This window comes from Rhopilema esculentum, chromosome 15, assembly GCF_057945365.1.
Source record: "Rhopilema esculentum isolate cy_ngs chromosome 15, ASM5794536v1, whole genome shotgun sequence".
In the NCBI taxonomy this organism is placed as follows: Eukaryota; Metazoa; Cnidaria; class Scyphozoa; order Rhizostomeae; family Rhizostomatidae; genus Rhopilema; species Rhopilema esculentum.
In genome coordinates, this window is record NC_142829.1 from 9853221 (window position 1) to 9873017 (window position 19797).

Sequence of the window (19797 nt, forward strand, 5' to 3'; positions counted from 1 at the left end):
TATAGGTATATGTATGCGTTCCCCGCGACCCACTACATAGTGTGCTCAATTCTTCGTACACAAAAAGACAGCAACAAGAAAAGGATAATTTTCTTTAGCCAAAGTTCAATGAAGCTTGCTTCCACATTTTGCGAAATTTCGCTTGGTAAAAGCTACGGTGTTACTACTATTACCATCATTATTACAACATATTGTTTCAAGCTGTAAGTCCTACCTTGAACATGGTAGATATACTTGGAGGCATAACTCGGTTCTTTTATGTAGCCACGCGTGTGACACCCCCTCCCTAATCTTTCATCCAGTCGGAAAATTTGGGGACAGTCGGAAAATTTAAAGCTGTTGGCAGAAAGCTAGGTTAATCGGAAAACATTTGAATCATTTGTGAAAATTGAAGTTCTGACTCAAATGAGCTTGTGAACTGTAGCTCAAAGAGAAGCATAAGAAAGGTATAAGTTTAAAATAAAATAGTTCTTTGGTAAAAGGCAGTCCTAAAAAGAATGAGAGGCGACGCAATACAGAAAAAACGAAGTTTAGTATGAAAATGCAAGTATTTTCAACTACATTCGTCGTAATGGGGATAGTGTGATAATCATTCCATCAAATTGCTTCTAAAAACGGGATACGAAATAGAATTTTTAAATAATATTTAACAGTAATGCTTAAAGAAGCGCAGTACATTTCCCATACAGAAATACAGAAAAAACGAAGTTTAGTATGAAAATGCAAGTATTTTCAACTACATTCGTCGTAATGGGGATAGTGTGATAATCATTCCATCAAATTGCTTCTAAAAACGGGATACGAAATAGAATTTTTAAATAATATTTAACAGTAATGCTTAAAGAAGCGCAGTACATTTCCCATGGCTTGTCAAGAACTTTCTCCGTTCGAGATCGACCGATAAAACATAGGCGGCGTCAGGTGTAGAGCTGGTGGCTTCAGCCCTCCCCCCACTTTTTTGCAAAAATGTATTTTTAAGCAAATGAAAAGAGTAAAGGAAAGGATATAAACAAAAGAATTATCCCCCCCCCCCACTTTGAATTTCTTGGCACCGCCCCTGTGAAAGACTAAACGACCTCATGATTCTTACTTGCGAGAAAGAAATTTTGGACCAGGTAAATTTAGATAAGATAGTGGAACAATGGGCAAGTCGTAGAAGGAGAAAAACTAACACCTGATTTTTGGACTACTTATGTTTTGATGCACTAATTAAACTACCAGTCTTCATGCTCGATCTTCCAAATTTACGAAATCTAGAAACTTTATCATACAGCTGAATAATTATTTACAAGACAATTTATAAGGTTTTGTTTGTAAAAAACTATTAAAGTTTAGGCCCTCATACAAAATTAGAATTGAACTTTGTCAGTCGGAAATTTTGAGCACTTTACCCCCCCCCCCCCAAATATCTGCCAATTTACGTCCCTGCTTTTATGTCTTACTAAAACATTTTCATCTTTACCACAATATTCTCTGTACGTCGATCTGCCCAATTTCTCTTCACCCACATTAATTTGTAATACTGCTAATTTTAGGCCTTTCTTTCTAGTCCATTCGTTTAATTTCCTTACCTAATGACTCTTGTTTATCTGTAACTTTCCTCGATCGTTCCGCATTTTTCTATCACGTGTATTAGGATAATCTTTGTATTATTTTGAGTAACTTCATACCTACGTCAATTATCAGCATGTTAAGTAGTTAGCCATAGCAACCCAGTATTTAAGGATATAACGCTACCACAATTTATTGGCCATCCTCTGCCTTTAAAAGGTCCTGAGAATCGTTAGCAACATTTTACAAATAACAGGGGATTCATTGAGGTCTGATCTTGTCTCAATTGCTAACAATAGCATTCTCTATCTTCTTGAGTTAACTGTTGGATTTGAAAGCAACTTAAAAGTCAACAGCGACCGCAAGTCATCTCATCCACTCCCTGCCAACTAAATATCGCCAAGTTCACTTTGTCAATGTGTTGATGGGAGCCCTTGGCATTCTTTCTCCTTCTTCTGATCATATGTTCTGATTCACTCTCTTACATGCTCAAACGCCTTACTCTCCAGCGCAGGCGCGGATCCAGACGGGAGCAAAGGGGGCAAGTGCTCCAGTCAGACTTTTTTTATAGCGCATGTCAATTCTCCTTTTTTGGAAAATGATCCTAATATTATTAAATGAAAGTTTCTGAAAAACTACAAATTTTTTGTCACTTAATTTACTCGCATATTTATATTGTTTATGGTATGTCCTTGACTTGCTAGCCTACGTCGTAGACCCCCCCCCCCCCCTTCTTCCAAACGAAGATAGGGTCTACGAATGAATGAGGCAAAGCTTGTTACAGGCCGTTCTCAAATTCTGGAACCTAATTTATGCGAGAGTATTAATACTTGCATAATTAAGGACTTGCAAAACAAATCAATAAGACAGTACGATCGAGTGTGGCGGAGTTTGATGAAACGATGTTCGTGGAGGCATTGGGTATTACGTGTATATCCTTGCAAGTTCAGTTTCAAAACACAAGAGACATCGATTAAAATCTGCATTCGTCGCCATTAGTTCATTCATAATCAATAGAAAGGACAAAGGAGGCCTTTCAATTGACTATGGTTCATTTAACACCTCATTGAACTTGATAAAAAAATCCCGTAGGGTCTGGGAATGATCAATTATTAAATAAATTTACACATGAATTAATAACGGCCTGTAGGAAGCTTTGCCTCATTAATTCGTATATTCGTTTGGAAGAGAGGCTCTACGGCGTAGGCTATGACTTTCTAGCCTGCGTGCAGACTTTTTCTCATATTTTCAATTTTGTCAACAGAGTCTGCGCGCAGGCTTTGACTTTCTGGCTCATGCCTGTTGTTCATTGGTATTCTGCAGACCACCACCAACTGAAAATCGTGTTGTTTTGTGTGGCGCTCTCCTCCATTAATCTGTATCTTATCATGCGAAGTTCCTTTTCTGGCCAATCAGAAAACGCATGTGTGCTCCACTCGCGTGAATTTGCTCCAGCCAGAGGGAGCTAGCCAATCAGTGGCTATACTGAGGGGAGCAAAACTTGTGGCGGGAGTTCAAAAACCTAAAAATTCAACTTTCGGAGGGTTGATCACTTCTTTTTGAAAATATTTAGTTTCTGGAGTAGAGGGTAAAAAGATTACATGGCAAGTTGTCACGGCACGTAATTAGAGAAAAATTCCTCAACTGTGAAGGAAGAAATGGGTAGAAATAGAAAAATAATAAGAGACTAATAGTTTTATTTTGTGAAAAAAGTCTAGCCAGGTACAAATTACCTATGAAATAAATAGTGGGATTTGTAATTGTAATTTAACTGGAATTCAAAATGAAAAGTTTCCATTATTTTTGTTTATACACAATACCAAATCAGCTTACAATGAAAATAGCGAGAATATTAATTTAGGGAAATACCTCTGCTTTTACAAGGGGTTGTGCTGTGTTTGCGTCGCTTTGCCTCAGTAACTCTCAATTACCGATACCAGTTTGTTCGATCTGTTGATTCGAAATCTTCATGTCAACTAGTTACTCATGGAGTACCACAAGGCTCTATATAAAAAATATCGAAAGAAATTTTAGGCTTTTTACTCTGTATTGGCATGATTTCTCTTCTCTTAAATTGTTTCTAAGTTTTGATTTTAAACAAGGCCCTTATTGATAACAGTACTTGCAGTACTGACAAAGTTTACTCTGCATCCCTGTAAATACCCTGCATAAATATTTCTCTTATTATCATTGCTATGACTGATTCGCTTAATCTGGTTATCTGGACATGTCCCGTCGGAATGAAAAAGAGCTTGCACTATATTAATACACAAAATGGAGATACAGAGGATCCCTCAAACTTCAGACCTATCAATATCCAATCGGTCCCACTAAAAATCTTCACATCTTGCCTCCGAGATTCTGTATTTGATTTTCTCAAACAAAATGGTTTCATAGAACATCAGATTCAAAAAGGTTTTACCCATCAGATATCGGGTACACTAGAGCATACTGCAATGATGAGCCACATAATCGACAAAGCTCGAATAAAACAACGGTCTCTAGTCATAACATTGTTGGATCTAAAAAAGGCCTTCGGAGAGGTTCGTCACAATCTGTTCTGTTCTGTCTTATCCCCACGTACCAGAAAACACCCAGTCTCTGATTTCAAGTCTTCACATGAATTTCGCTGTTTTGACACTATCAGCTTTTATTGACTGTTGAAAATTTAGAAATCATGTTTACGCAAACTTTGTAATTTACAGACCAATGTAATTATTAAATTATCCAGAGGTCCATAACCAAAAATCAGTAGTTTGGAATACTCTTTCCTGAAAAGCTCCTATAATTCGCTTTCTATTTTGTATTTAAACAAAATGTACAATTTTGACCAATATAGACAAAAATTGTGAATTTATGACAAAATAAGATTTTTCAAATATTGATTTGTCATTTATTCTTATTTAAGTATATAATATAAAGCTTATTCTTGGAAATATTTGGTGGGGCTGAGCCCCATTAGCCTCAATACAAGAGCCTTGACCTTGACCTTATAGAAAGTCGGTTAAAACCATTGATCTTATTTTCAGATCAGTGGTAAAAACCCGAAATATCTGCATTTTGACAGACTTTGCCTTTGGAAGTTATGAATGATTTGAATTTTGTCTGTATTCCACTAGAAAATAGAATTCTAGAATATTGATTTGTTGTCTCCACAAAAACCAAGGATCGAATGCCCCCTTTTTAACTTCTTTTTTTTGTGTATGTTTACAATTTTGTGTCTTGCGTGTTTCGCGAACAAAATTGGGTAGCGGTCACGCGTACTCTGCGAAGGAGCTCTCAAGAGGGCGGGAAACTTTGACAAGGGGCTGCCATTGCCGTCACGTTACAACGAAATGTTTTGCCATAAATCTCTTCAAGTATTTCAGAGGCAAGGCAGACCTCGTGATATATTCATACTGGAGATTTCAAAGAAATACCTTGCTTTTCTTGTGTACGATGTATTTTTGTATATTTTAGAGTCAATTAAAAAGAATGAGTCTATGACGACATCTAGGCCTATTTGTTTTGATTGGCAGTTAAAGAGAATATGGAGGTTCAGATCGAATCTTGTGAAGGCAGTAGAATGCGAAGAGCTTGAGTGCCTACTTTTATTGACTGCAGATGGAACAGTTTGGAAGCTTTCATTTGCAGAAATATCATCGAGGAAGCCGTGGGGGCAGACAGGGTACTTAACTATGTTTTCGAATTTTTTACTGACTGGTGTGTTGGCCTCAAAATTAGCTAGACGCTTTTTACTGCCATCAAATCAAATATAGCTAGTTTACTATTAAATCAGGTACAAAGCGAATTTTTATGATTCTCTAAAATAAATATATTTAGCCTAAAAAAAACATTTTAATCCTTGATAAGGATTTGCTCAATCTCCCATCCCAAGTATTTCCATCATCAGTTTTATTTTTGTTTAAATATATATTTACATAGTTTTATTATTGTCTAACCAACATGTTTTGTCAAGTTGATATGTGTTTTCTCGCTAAACAGCTATATTTTCAAAATCTGTAGCAAAACATATCTCTATCTCATTGCTTTCTATTTATTATAAACATTATAAAATTTATATTGTATTTTTCTTATCAATTTCAGTAAAGTATATCCCCTGCTGAACTCTTTTGAGAGGACAAACTAACAAAATAATTGCCATTATAATCTTATTTTTGTATTAAGTTGTCTGTGAGCAATTTAATTTGATTAAGTTCAGTTTCATAGGAGAAAGTGAAATGTCATTAAGGCAATATTGCAGAAAAATATCACAATGATTAGGTTATAGAGGCTTCAGTTGCTGTTTTTTTTCGTAGCCATCATCATGATGAAGCCAATAAATCAAGTGCCAGGTCTGAGATTTTTGCTGCCTTACTTGATGATTCTGCTTCCGAGAAACCAAAATATGCAAGAGGTCATTGCACAAACATTTTTCCATCACAACCTGATGAAAGTTGCAAGTTGATTTGTGACATGGAGATATGTGAAATGTTTTGCATTGGACAAGAACTAATTGTTGTGAAGCAAAGCGCAAGTAAAAGCCACACTTTACATAAAGTTAAGATTGAGAAAGACAGCATTATTTCTCAGCCATTTTTAGAAGTTCGTTATCCGCAAAGATACTCATCTAATGGACAGAATGTTGAAAATACAACCTTATCCATATATTTTGATATCATATCCCACAATTGTTCTTTACCTTCTAACTCTGGCTTGACATTGGGAAGGGATTTGTTTGCATCAACCTTTTCAGTTTGCAATGCTTCATCTACACCACATGTTTTGCTGTGCGCAAATGATGCTGGGAAAATTTGTACTTTTCCATTCAGAATTCAATCAGATACATCTGGCAAGAATATTGATAAAGAGACAATTGTTCAACAGTTTGGCAGTAAAACTAATTTTCTCTGTGACTTGCACCAGCCATTATGTGATACTTTGCGACTGGATGTCAAGGAGATCAATGTGCAACAAGAATGGGACCTGCAGGAAAAGAGAATGGAAAGGAGTTTGATTGAAAGTCACGTTTCAGAAATCAGGAAGAAATTTGAAGAGAAATGTGCACTTTTGATTATTGCTAAATCTGGAAAGGTTTTGATAGTTTTGCAACCAGAAGAAAAGTTTAATATGTCGCCCTTCAATGTGAGCTGTGTTCCAGGACCAGTTTTCTCAGTCTCTTCAGCTGCAGATTTTCTTATTCATGCAACTGGGGTTGATATTCACATATCAAATCTGTTCCTTGATATTGTCGTAAAGAGAGACAAGAACCTCTGTATTGCCCCTCATTTAAAACCAGTTTATACAATTTCATCATTAAGTGCTATTTGTCTCTCTCAAAGAACCTTTCTAGCAAAAGATCATAGTCAGTTATCTATGTTCTTCATAGCAACAAATAAGAGGGGATGCCTTTATAGTGTGGCATTAGAGAAGTCACTCGAGCCTATATCCATATCCAAGGCTACAGATAAAGAAAGAATGAAATCCTTGCTAAGTCGACTGAAGATGGAGCAAAAAAATCTAAAGATTTGGGAGCATTTATTACAGAATCAAAATAAAGTTTTGTCTCTTGTATGGAGAGCTTCATCTGTAACTATTAATTTGATGAAAGCTTTCTACAATGCAAAAGGAAAGTTGCAGAATGGTGATCAAATGCTTTCCTGCAGAGTCAGAAATGCATTGTTAGAAACTGATAATATTTTGTATTTAGATATTGAGCTACAGAACAAGTCAGACCATCTAATTCTTGAATATTGGAACCTACAATGTACAGTCATTGCTAGACAAGTATCATATAATTCTTGCTTTGGTGATTTGAAGATGATCACAAAATCTTTTAGAATACAGCATTTACCTTCGAGATCAAATACATGTTATAGATGGTCACTTGATGCTTCTAAAGCAAAAATCTTGCTACCACTGAAATTGGAGTTCAAACTGGTATTCCCTTGCCCAACTACCCTAACTAACTTTTACAGTACTCGATTAAATGAAGTGAACGAAAGCTGCATTTTCCTGCCTTTAAATGTTTGCCATGTTAACATACTTGATCTTTCAAATGCCAAAGGCAGAGACACAACACAGAGGACATTTTTTATCACAAGAGAAATCTTTTCCAAATCTGGTTCTCAGACAATGTGTAATTGCAAAAGGTCCTTTATATCATCTTTCAACCAGACTAGTGAAGCCGAACCTCAAGAATCTAGTGTATTTAGTGCAAAGCCAACAAAAAAATTACTGTTACCCACATCTGCTGTTTCCTGTTTTTCATCAAATGAAAACAAAACCACTTCTTTAATACAAGATGCTTGGTCAGTCTTTATTTCAAATTTGTTCCCACATCAAAGCTTACAAGAAAGACTCTCAAGGGATGGCTGTATTGCTATTGTGTTGCCCTGTATGCATGAAGTGAAGTTTTATATTGTGGAAAAAGATAGACAGTCTTCAGTGGACAGTCCAAGCATATTTATTGAAGGACAGGAGTCTGCATTGCTGATTCAATCACATTCAGCAGTTATATCACCACTTGAGGTTAGTTTCTTCTTTTAAGTGTGACTGTTTAGCAATTACTACACAAGTTAATTAATGTATGTTTAATTTATAAGGATATTTGAACCAATGTTCTAGGTTATTTCCAATGTTTTGTGCAATTTTTTCTTTTTACATCAGACCTGTGTGTAAAGAATTTGTGAATTTTCATTGACTTGAATGACCAGAGTTGTGCACTTTGAATGTTGACACATCAAGTTTGAGAAAACAAAAGTGACACAAGAGCAGCAAATGCATTTATAACACGCCAACACGCTTGGTTATTTTATGAAAATTTTAAACACCACACTAAGTAACAAAAAACAAAGAACTAAACAATAAATGAAAGTAATCCATTATTATTTGAAATAATTGGATCTTAAGATCTTAAGCTGGATCTTAAGCTGTAAATGCTACCTGCTCTTAAAATCTTAACAAAAAAATCTCTGTCCAGTCAGTAAGAAATAATTTTAGTTGCCTTTGATAAGGAATAGAGTAGAGATAGAGACAAAGAACTGCTTGAGGCAAAAGTAGAAATTAATTAGGTCTAGAAGACACACTTTTAGACTTAAGTTGCCCCATGACCTTTAGCATATGTGGTAAGGAATATACACTATAGAAATGTAAATCATAAAATCTGGAAATCCATGGAAGTGTTCAGGCTTTGACCTTGGACCCCAAATTTTGTGCATCATTTGTTCCCTTCCCACCTGTTTCTAGTCCCATCCCCCTAAAATTCCAGCTATATCACAGCTGTTCAAAAACAGCGCAGAACCCATATTTTCATTTTTTACAGAGTGCATACTGATTCCTCCAAATTATGTTTTTTTTACCCAAATTGTTTTGCAGAGTTATCAGTGTTTTTTTCTAGAAATCGATTAGTAAAGATTCGGAAGTTGCAATTCAAACAGAAGCTGCTGGCACTTTGAAACATATTAAAGTAGGTTTTTTATCATTGTCACCATTATATAATTGGCCAATACCTTTCCTATTTGCTTGATATTCCTTCACGAAGTTATGTTACCAAGACTTTCACCCTTAACTGTTCCTGGGACAAAAATAGAATAGCTGCACATTCAAAATTCCACTTATTCATTATATTGCAGATCTATTGTATGTGTTTACAACTAAAATCATTTCTGGCTGACTGTGTATTGAAAAGGGTTTGGTAAGGAGTTACGAAGGCATAAGTCGTTAAAGAAAAATTAACCTATTTAAGAATTAGCTTCAGAATTATGGTCAGTTGTTTAACATAACATCTTGAAGAGATGATTACACTTGAAGAGAAGCTTCCTAAAATCATTATTTCCTATTTTCCAAATAACAGGACTTGAAAGCAAGAATTAACAACATGCCTTTTGTCAAAACTGAATACATTCATGTGGATCAGATTTTGCAATGGATGATGGATCTTTTTTTCAACTGCAGATCATCAGGATTTCTTTAATCAATGTAAGCTATTTGCAAATTATGTAAATTTGTTTCTTGTAAATTGTGTAAATTCCTCCATAAAATGCTTTGCTCCTGAGACATATCTAGGCCTTGTTCTCAGTCTGGGCTTACTACATTAATCTTACACGATGACTGAATTTTGATAAGCAATCTTACCAGAAACCAATCTTAAATCAAATATGTTACCACCAAATCTTAAGTTATGCATTGATTTTATTTTCTATATTATTCAACAAAGATACAAGCAGTGTATTTAAATTTTAAATGTCTACATACTATGGCAATAAGCCTTTATGGCATGCCTTCCAATCAAAATTGCCTGCCATAAAAAACTTTTTATTGTACATTAGATGCATTTCTTCTTTGTTATCGCAGAACTAAATGTTAAAGCAAGATCAAATTAATTGTTTAATATTGTTTTAAACTTTGTGATAGTGTTGGTTTGCTAGATGTATAGTGCTATTTACTATAGTTTCAAAATGAAAGGGTAACGCCAATTGATATACTATGTCCCTCTAAAAGTTGATTTTGCTGCAGGAAGATTTTCGATGGGGAGTCAGTAATAATATGTTTTCCTGAGTTCTAATTCTATAAAACCTTCATAGAATGTAAAAAACAATGATTAATGCAGGTATATGTACATGTTTGATTAGTGTCAAACTGCTGACATACTATTACACCGATGTAGTTCCAATCCCATTTATGTTGCATTCTCATTTGCTAACACTGTTGACTTGGAACCCTCTTTATCATCAACATGAACTTTGAAGCTGCCATTATCAGAGCTTACTCTGTTCAATGTAACATTCTGGCAGGGGCCATCAATTGCTTCAATTTCCCCAGACCTTGATATCTTGAAAACTAAAATAAAAATGTTATTAATTAAGTATTGATCATCAGTTGTTCACCAATTATAGATTTTCGTGATGGCTTTCAGGCGATCTAGAAAAATGTTTAAAAAATTTTGAACTTTAATTGAAATTCCTCCAGACAATGATGAAGGTCTAATCAAGGAAACATATGCCTCTACTTACTTGCAATTAATGTGGGCAAAACCACCAATCCATGGAAGAGTCCAAGACCAACAATGCCCAAGAACATCTTGAAGAATATTCGAAAGATTTCTGACGATGCAAAGGCTGTTACCACCATACCAAGAAACGTTGTAAAACCTAAAGGAAATTGTCTCATAATCAATTTTAGTCAAAATTTGGCCAAAAAGATCTTTCACATTATCGTACTTCTACTTTACCTCATTGAATGCCTATTCTAAAACTTTCTGAACTTGAATTCCAGTTATAGTGCCAGAAGTTCAAGTAAGTTACTTGCCCTGTCTTCTGTTATTTTTTTAAAGGTATTGTAAGAATCATAGTTATGGAATAGCTTTAAATTTAAAACGAAGAAACAATTAAATACCGTATACTAAAACAGAGTCGCGAAGTTTTAACTATGGCAACTACAAGTTTAAGTTTATTGGTTTTGCTTTCTTCCATGCATAGGCGTACGGGGTGAGTTCAGATCAGAGGGGGAAGCTCAAATTTTTTTGCCCGAAAAATACTAATGTTCATATTTTTACGGAGTATACTCTTACACATAAAAGCTTATAATATTGATCGAGCAATCTTATGCAATGTCATTAAAATAAGGCTAACTAATAAGCATTTTTTAAAACATGACACATTGCAAAATAACTTTCGAGTTTTCCTCAAAAGAAATACGAATCTCTCCCATGACAGTGACCAAATATGGTGGGGGAGGGGGGGGGGGGCGGCCGCTCCGTACGCCTATGCTTCCATGTGAAAAACTAATTGTCTCATAGCTTTTCGTTTTTCATCAATTGATGTTACAAGGTGCTATGTCTTAGCGAAAAGATACGGGTACATCTTCCTCCAGCGTTAGGAATATTAGATTTCACTTATTCCTTGCCATACTGTATCGTAGTCACCCCATGGTTTTACCTGTTTTACGTCTTTCAAAATATTTCAATAGGCTGAAAGATAATGTATACGCTATATTTTCTTCTTTTGTGGAATTTGAAATTTTTTAAAAGATTGGTTTTCAACCATTTGGGCTTGCATTAATGATCAAACCTTGTTATACAAGCTGATACAAAACGTCCCTAAAATACTTCTTGCAAAAACTGAAAAAGGTTTTTTTTTCATTCAAATATTTCCTCTTGTCACCCAACTGTTCTAGGTTATGGCTTTCTCCCTGCATTTGACCCTGTTTAATTCCCACTAAGTGGACCATTTTTAATCTGCGGATGTTCTTGAACTACCATAACGGTTGACATCGCAAATCCAACAGTAGGAAACATAAATACCTACCGCCCATAACAACACTGGCACCAGTGGTTTTCAGTGCACCAGTTATACCAATCTTTGCGTCTGGGGCATCTGATGTCACATAGGTATGCGCAACATGGGCACTGTAATCGACGCAGAAGCCTATAGCCATAGTGAGAATGATCATTGAAATGCTATTCAAGGAAACACTCCATAATGCCATCATACCCATGAGCTCAAAAATCAAGGCTGTAAAACTGACAACCATAAGCAGGAGAATTCCCGGATGCAGTAGAAAGGGTGCGGTCATTATCAAGACAGTAATGCCGCAGACAACGACGTTTCGAGTTGTCTCTGGTACAATAAGGACGTATTGCTCGAAATATAGAAATGCAACTGCCGCTGCGTATGCTTTCATTGAGGTTTTTTTGTCTAATGCTTCTCGCAGCTTTAACATAGCATCTTTTCCTTCGCTGGAATCTTTACTATTATCCATTAACACTACAATCCTTGATGCCTTAATCTGCCTCCTGTCGTTAGAGAACACTATATCAGAGCCATACTGTGCGTATCTCGGAATTCTAAGAAACTCTGCAAGAGTCGTAATGAAATCTGCTCCGGTAATGCTCTTGTTTTGAGATATTGACCATGTCCTGAATTCATTGAACCAGTCAATGGACCTGTTCATGATAAGCGGATCGCTGTTAACAGCTATGTTGTTTAACTTGGCATATTCACGTTGCCCTTCAGCCGTGTCAATACTGAATGAGCCAGGAACCACAATGCTGACAGCAACTGTGTTCTGGAAGTACAGGCTCTCTGTATCGAGGTACTTTATGTAGTCTGATCCATCTTTACCAAGCATTTGCAGTTTGAATGTCTGAGTTATCCTTAGGGCACCAACAACACCAGCAGAAACGAGGCCAACACTGATAACCAAAACAAAAACGCAGCCAAACTTGTTGGTTATAAACCATCCCAGCTTCCCTAAGATCTATGGAGAGATGATGAGAGTTTACAATAAAAGCTTATTTTACGAATTAAAGGTCAAGGCACCAATCACACCCGCAGAAACACGGCCAGGCACAAAATAGTTCTTCACACAAGAAGTTATGAGATTTCCCCAACTGTCATCCATGGGCAGGTCTATAAATACAGGATTACATATCACACATATTAATTCTTTCTCGTGCATATTTAATTCTCACACATATTAATTCGTTTCTTAATTTTTGAGTTGAACAACCACACATTTTTATCATTAATTCCAATTGAACGCTTTTAGAAATCACACATTCGGAAATTACAAAATTATGATTGCGAATCTTATGGGATAGCAGTGAGACTACTCAATATTTCTTGCTGGATAAGAAACTTGAAGTGCAACATCAACACTTACCTTTGAAGAAATCTGTTCCCTCGCCTTTACAATAAGACCGTTGTTCCGGTCAATTTTAAAGTCAGACTTTTTTAAAAACGGAATCATGTCCCATCTACCAGCTTTGATTCTTTTAATATCAAAAACCAAAAATGCAACGAAAAACGTCATTATCATCAAGTACGAGAATGTGAGACCAACCGCAGCATATGCGCAGAAGTATTGGATTGCTGGGAAGGCGCTCGTTGTGCTCACTGCAAATGCAACTAGGTCTGTGAGTGTTGTCATAGTAACGGTGCCTCCAACTCGCCCAAGGACCTTTGCAACAATATCTCTGGTAGGTAGGTTGAAGTCAGTCCGGTCTAATTCGTCCAGAATTATAAACATGTCATCGATAGCAACTCCCAAAATCAGGAAGGGCAAAATACCAACCATGGCAAGAAACTTCACTCCGCAGATCATTAGAAGCCCGAATGAGCTACCAATTCCCATGGTAACAGCTAAGAGTCCAGCCATTCCTGCCAGTCCGTGTCCGGTCACTTGATTGCGAAATCTCCCTAGGGATACGCTCGAAAATGTGCACATGATGGTGAAAGTGATGATGATGAGAAAGACGTCACCACCTGTACTCTCGTTGATCGAATCGTCAATGCTTTTGAATGTAAAGAAGTAAATATCGAAACCTTTCTTTTCAAATTTCGCTTTAGCAGAGACAATATACTTAAGAAACTTTCCTTCCCAGTCAAGAATACTTTCATATTCCTGGTCCGTTTTTGGAAATTTTGACGGGATGTCAATCCTAAGAGCTTGCGCTGAAATTATAGTACCATTAGATGATTTCTTCATGTTTCCAAGCATCGTGTGTATGTTTGCTGATAATGGCCTTCCATTTTTCATGATGTAGTCTGCATTTCTCATCAAATCATTAACTTTACCGGCAATACTCGCATTGGCAATTTCACCCTGTGAGTATTTAAACAATTGAAAAGGATCTGTTCTCAGACACTGCGCTGTCGCTGCACTCAGCGAAGGTTGCTCACTTATGTTCCCTTTAATGCAAACTGACTCAATGGCAGTGTTGTTGACAATGTCTTGCATTAGTTCCAGACCAGCTCTGAAGTCTTGATTTGTCAGGATATTTCTTCTGTCTTTTCTTATCATAATAACCTAAAAATTGAATATTTAGAGATTCAGACAGTAGAAAAGCTAACAGTTTCATTCTTGTTTATTCAAATAAAAAATCCAGCAGAGATTTGTGATACCAAATGAAATTCAATCACAAATAGTTCGATATCCCCCCACCCAAATTTTCGGTATACATCTGAACCGGCTATGATGTTCCTGAATCATCTCTTTCAAGTCATTTCTTTGCAAATTTCTCTTTCTTTTATTTTAAAATCCTTGTACACATCTCGCTCCTTGTTCCCCAAGTTGACATTTATGTTACCAATTTACTTGTTACATAATTATTTGCTTCCCTGAAGACAGCCATTTTAGTCTGGGATTTTTTCCCACAAAGTCAATTGAAAAATTTTCTCTGCTCATCACAAACCCACCTACCTTGATTATTCGATTTTGCACTGTGAAGTAGTTGCTGGCAGCTTCCAAATCTCTTTCAGCTTTGCTGTCTGGGGGCACATACAATTTCTCAGTTCTGCTTTCAACTTTGATCTTAATTAAACCCCAAGCCAATGCGCCAGTGAACATTAAACAAATCATCATGACAGTTAAAGGCCGTCCAGCGATGAAATAGCCATATTTGTGGAAAATATTCTCCAATGCGCGATGGAACTTTGCTGAAATTCGCAGCCATGTGTTCCATATGGAGCAGCCACGTCTGAAGATAAAGCGGCAAAATAAATTTAGTTTTTATTCAAATCTGACTTGTTTTACGTGGAACTAGATGCAGCCTTCTAATTACTTTGCTCACAAAGTGCCTTGTTCTGAAATAAAACTCTTTTTTAAATTATAATACATGTTACAGACAAAGTAGTAACGCATATTGATAAAGAAAGCACGGGATTAAGGCAGAAAGAACTTACGGTTTTAAGACGAAGGCAGTGGTTTTGAGTTGCAAGCTAAAAATATTAGAATCCTATTGCTCCCTGCGGTTTAGAACATTTTCGGATTTTTAAAGATGTCACTTTTCTGTCGATGATCTGGTGAGTGGTCAACTTCACCTAGATTATCTCGTAATTTCCCATTTTTAATCATTAAATGCCACCCATGTACCAAGCTATAAAGAAACCAGTGAATGTATCATACCCTTACTAGTGTTTCCATCACATGGCTGCCTAGCCACATTGTTCAACAATTCTGTTCAATGGTGTGATCGAAACAGTAGGGCAGGGATGTCCAACACAAGGCCCGCGGGCCAAATGTGTCCCGCATATTCTGTGGACCTTGTTAAGGCAATAACGTTTTAAAATGTGACCCCTGTGATGTGTCTATGGAGTACAATTCCCGCCAAAATTATTGTAGCTTCTTATAAGTAATACGTTCTTAATGTTTTGCAAACTTCTGAAAGCAGATGTTATCTCTTATGAAGCTGTACAAGTCAATTTAAAGGTTAACGGCGAACATTTGCATTATTTGACCTCATTATTTGATGTGAATGAGCTTTCTGCACACAGAAAATGTAACATTTTGTATTGATTATTTTTTATTTTTTTCTTACAACTGTTTTTTTTGTCATGTAATCCACTGTTCACTAAATATTTTTCACATGAATTACTTAATTATCCATCTGGCCCGCTTGTGACCTAAGATTTTGTCTGTGGCCCGACCCAAAGATTTAATTTGACGCCCCTGCAGTAGGTCTTTTCGGCAGGCTACAATGCCTGCCAAAAGTACTTGGAACACCCACCAATTTACGCTGCATTTGATATCTTTCATTCCTTTCATGAAAAAAAAAGCTACTTCCGCCCCCTTCCCCCTCAAACAATGTTGATGATTTAGAGAAATATCATAAAAGAAGCGCAAAAGAAAGTGCTTCCTAAAATCCTAGTCCGTTTGATAGTAAACCAACATTGTTCCGTGGGGGAGAGGGAGATGATTGGTTTTGACCTTGGAAATTGATGTCAGTGTTCCAAGACTTTTGGCAGGCATTGGCTAGTTGCGTGTGGATGAGCCATTGTTGTTCACAAATTAGGTCACGGAGCTGCACGGAAAAATGTCATACATGCGTTTTTGTAAGAAAACCGACCCTAAGATGACTTAAAAACTTAAAAAACCTTAGTACTAATGACTGTTAACCGTCAAAAAATTGCTTGAAATTCGTTCTTTTATAGACGAGGTGAAAAAGATTTGGTTCTTTCAGACGAGAAGACACCTGTTTCCTTGTTGAATTGCAATAAATAAATGGAAAGAACTTCTTGCGACTGTTCCATTTTAGGCTCTGTTACATTTAGTAAGTTTTGTGTTTCTTAAAAGGCAGCTCTTCAACCTTTTCAAAACTTTAAGCACTAGAGTAAAAAAATTATCCTTAGTTTGGTTTTTATGATAAAGACGTGACCCTCAGGAGAAATCTTATGTATATGTTTCGCTGATTCCATGAACTAATGTATTAAGTATTAAAAACTAATGTTTTAAACTTTGCGGAATGTGAAAAAACTAAGAAACATTAAAGAACTGGCACGATAACACGTGCTTTTAATTGTATGCTGGCAGGTAAAAAGTTGAAATTCTGACTTTCGTGCAGTCAGTGGTTTAAATTGACATCAATCTTTTATGTGCTTGAAGAATACAATTTGAAAGATCTTTTTTGTGCTTGCTACTTGTCAATCACCGGCAGATTTCTCTTCCTCTTTTGATTCGTTACTCACTTCCCTTCGTTAATAATTGAAACGCGGAAAATATGAGCCAACTCGAAAAGGTGGAATGGCGACAAATGTGGCTAGTCCTTCTTTGATATTCAATGCATTACATGGTCACTTCTTTGACAATATACAACCGGTACGAAAAGAAACGATTCTGTTGCCTTAGCACGATGAAAACATATTGACGGATTTTCCATTGTGATAAGACCCTGGGGTTCTTACTTGATGAAAAAATATAGACACCCCCCTCCCTGAGGATAAGACACACTGAATAGACATGAAAGTACAAAATATTTTATCGACTGCTCAAAACTGAACAAGATACACTTATATTTTATTTGTTTTTAGTCACATTTCTGGCATAGCATTATCCTTTCAGCATTTGAGCCTAACAGCTCTTTCAGTGCTTGACCGCAAAGAAAATTGAGGTCGAAAAGAATAGTTTCTATCCTATTTTAAAAGAATTATTTTCGAGCGGTTTCTCAAGGTTGAAGGCGATTACGCTTTTTTCCTTTTTTGGTTCGTTTTCATGTTAACGACACAACCAGTTTCTTGTCAATATTACGTGAATTTGACTTCAAACTTTTTGGACTTCTTTATTTTAAAAATAAAGGCTTTGAAATTTGAAGCTTTATTTTCATTTTGGAAAGTCCTGTACATACTTTTTATAATTACAGCAAAAAATTTGCTAAATATTGCATCACTAAATTTTGTTGCTAAATGTAAGTCCTGCTTTAAAAGTAAATGATGTTTTCGTGGTCGTCTGCACGATTGGAAGTCCCCTTGTAACTGAATGCGGATGTTGGTAATGGCAGAATTCTTCCTCATTAAAGACAGCTGACTCTCTGATAGAGAACCTTTATTGTTTTGATTAAAACCTTAGTTACAACCATGGACGTATAGACCGGAGGGGGAGCTAAAGTAAAAGGGGGCTACATTAAAAATTACCGGTAGTTGTTCGGTTTTCGGTAGTAGTTGTTCGATAAAAAAGTTAGTCACTCACATACCGTTTTTAAAGTGCCCTTCCGACTTTACTTTGGCATATCTCGTGGACTGCCTTTAAAATTTGAAAAAAGTTCCTTGATGAAATTGGTTATAGTAATAAGTGCTTGCAGTTCTCGCATAGACAAAATGATTATTCATATTCCACGACCAAAAGTCTTCTCAATATATTCTTTGCCTTTTTGATACCGGCCTATGGCTTACAAATCATAAATTTTGCCAAACTGCATGTTAGTTTTGGCAGATTCGCTATGATAATTCTAAAACCAATATTAACCACCCCAAAAAACCAATAAAACCAAAATTTTGTCGAAACAAATTTAGGACAAGCATTTTGACGAAATTTTCTTCGACTAAACTTAAAATGAGACAAAATTTGGTCACGACAAACTTTTTTGCTTAAGATTTTTGAGAAATTGCATAGAAATACTTATACATGGGGCCAGGAATAAAATTTATGTGTTCTAATAAAATATTAAATGCAAATTACGTTATTATCCTCATTTATTCCTCTTTTAATCATCATCATCATCATCATCATCATCATCATCATCATCATCATCATCATCATCATCATCATCATCATCATCATTCTTGAACTAACTTCGTTCGTTTCAAAGGATTCCACCTCTGTTATTTTATACTAAACTATACTATTTATTTCATTCGTTCAAGGTATTTGCATTTTCAACCCAAATTTTGAGTTCTACAGGAAGCAAAATTTCCAGACCAACGTTTCCTGGTGAAGATTGAGTTTTGTTTTTTGAATCTTATACTTATACTTCGTTTTTTATACTTATACTTTTAATTATACTCTGTTTATAAACATACCATATAGATATAGAGTAGAGACTCTTTTAATGCTAAAATCATATCTTTTGATCACACCTTTGCATAAACTGAGTGAATGTACCGCTTTAATTTCGGTTTTTTGAAATGCTATTCTTTGTGAAAAGGCTGTTGGGGGGTTGAGCCAAATTCCGAACGGGTTTTCAAGTCCCCAAGTCTCCATGAAGTCGGTACTTATGGTATGGTAAAGCAACCTGAATGGTTTTGGCTCATAAGATTTTGGTAATATGTTGCTATCTCTGTGTTGAATACGACGAAATTTTGTCACGACGAAATTCTGAAAAGTTTTACGAAATTTTTTCCACGAAGTTTATCCGCTAAAAATCTATCTGATGAAATTTTTTTTGTTGCTAATGTAGAAAATAATTTGTTGCTAATGTAGGGCCGTTGGAAGGGGGTAGAAAAGGGGCCGTTGATTTCCTTTTAATCATACTCTTTGGAAGGGGATAGAATACTCTACTTCTGATTTCCTTTTCTCCAATCAATAAGTTAGTCCAAAGAACCAGCATTCCTCAACAAGTTCTATTGAATTTATGATAACAAAAGGGTAATAATGAGTGAATAATGGCGTTGATAGAGCTATGGAAAAATTTCAAGCTCTTAACTTGCTTTAGAGCAGCAAATCGAACCTTTACCTTTGACCCGAACTTCATACATTTTTCCTTGATAAAAGTCAACTTCTTAGAAAATACAACGACCAAATAAACATGAAAAACGAAAAGATTTGACTCACTGAATTTAGCTATATTCATTTCACGATAAAAGAAAATTATTCTTTACCTTGAGTTTTCCATATCTGCCTATCTTGTGTTCACTGTTGCTCGCAGAAATTCTTTTGAATCCAAAAGAACCTGCTCATTTTATTTACGGATATTACAGTCCCGCCTTCACATAAGCCACAAGCATTTCGTATGACGTCATTGATAGCGTTTGGTTCAAATTTCCTTCTTCGAAT

General features: G+C 35.9%; 2 protein-coding genes across 2 annotated transcripts; one reads left to right on the plus strand and one right to left on the minus strand.

The window, feature by feature from the left end:
- Positions 1-4815: 4815 nt before the first annotated feature.
- On the plus strand, positions 4816-10633 carry LOC135685189 (uncharacterized). The gene is made up of 5 exons (XM_065201030.2): positions 4816-5218; positions 5850-8061; positions 8930-8998; positions 9386-9510; positions 10501-10633. Exons 1-4 carry the CDS (start codon positions 4887-4889, stop codon positions 9503-9505), a joined length of 2733 nt encoding a protein of 910 aa, XP_065057102.2. The 5' UTR covers positions 4816-4886; the 3' UTR covers positions 9506-9510; positions 10501-10633.
- LOC135685190 (patched domain-containing protein 3-like) lies at positions 8303-19778 on the minus strand. The gene is made up of 6 exons (XM_065201031.2): positions 19623-19778; positions 14734-15010; positions 13195-14340; positions 11838-12789; positions 10545-10682; positions 8303-10371 (listed from the first exon to the last, which is right to left on the minus strand). The coding sequence occupies exons 1-6, from the start codon at positions 19634-19636 to the stop codon at positions 10211-10213; spliced, it is 2688 nt and encodes an 895-aa protein (XP_065057103.2). The 5' UTR covers positions 19637-19778; the 3' UTR covers positions 8303-10210.
- Between the last annotated feature and the right edge of the window lie 19 nt (positions 19779-19797).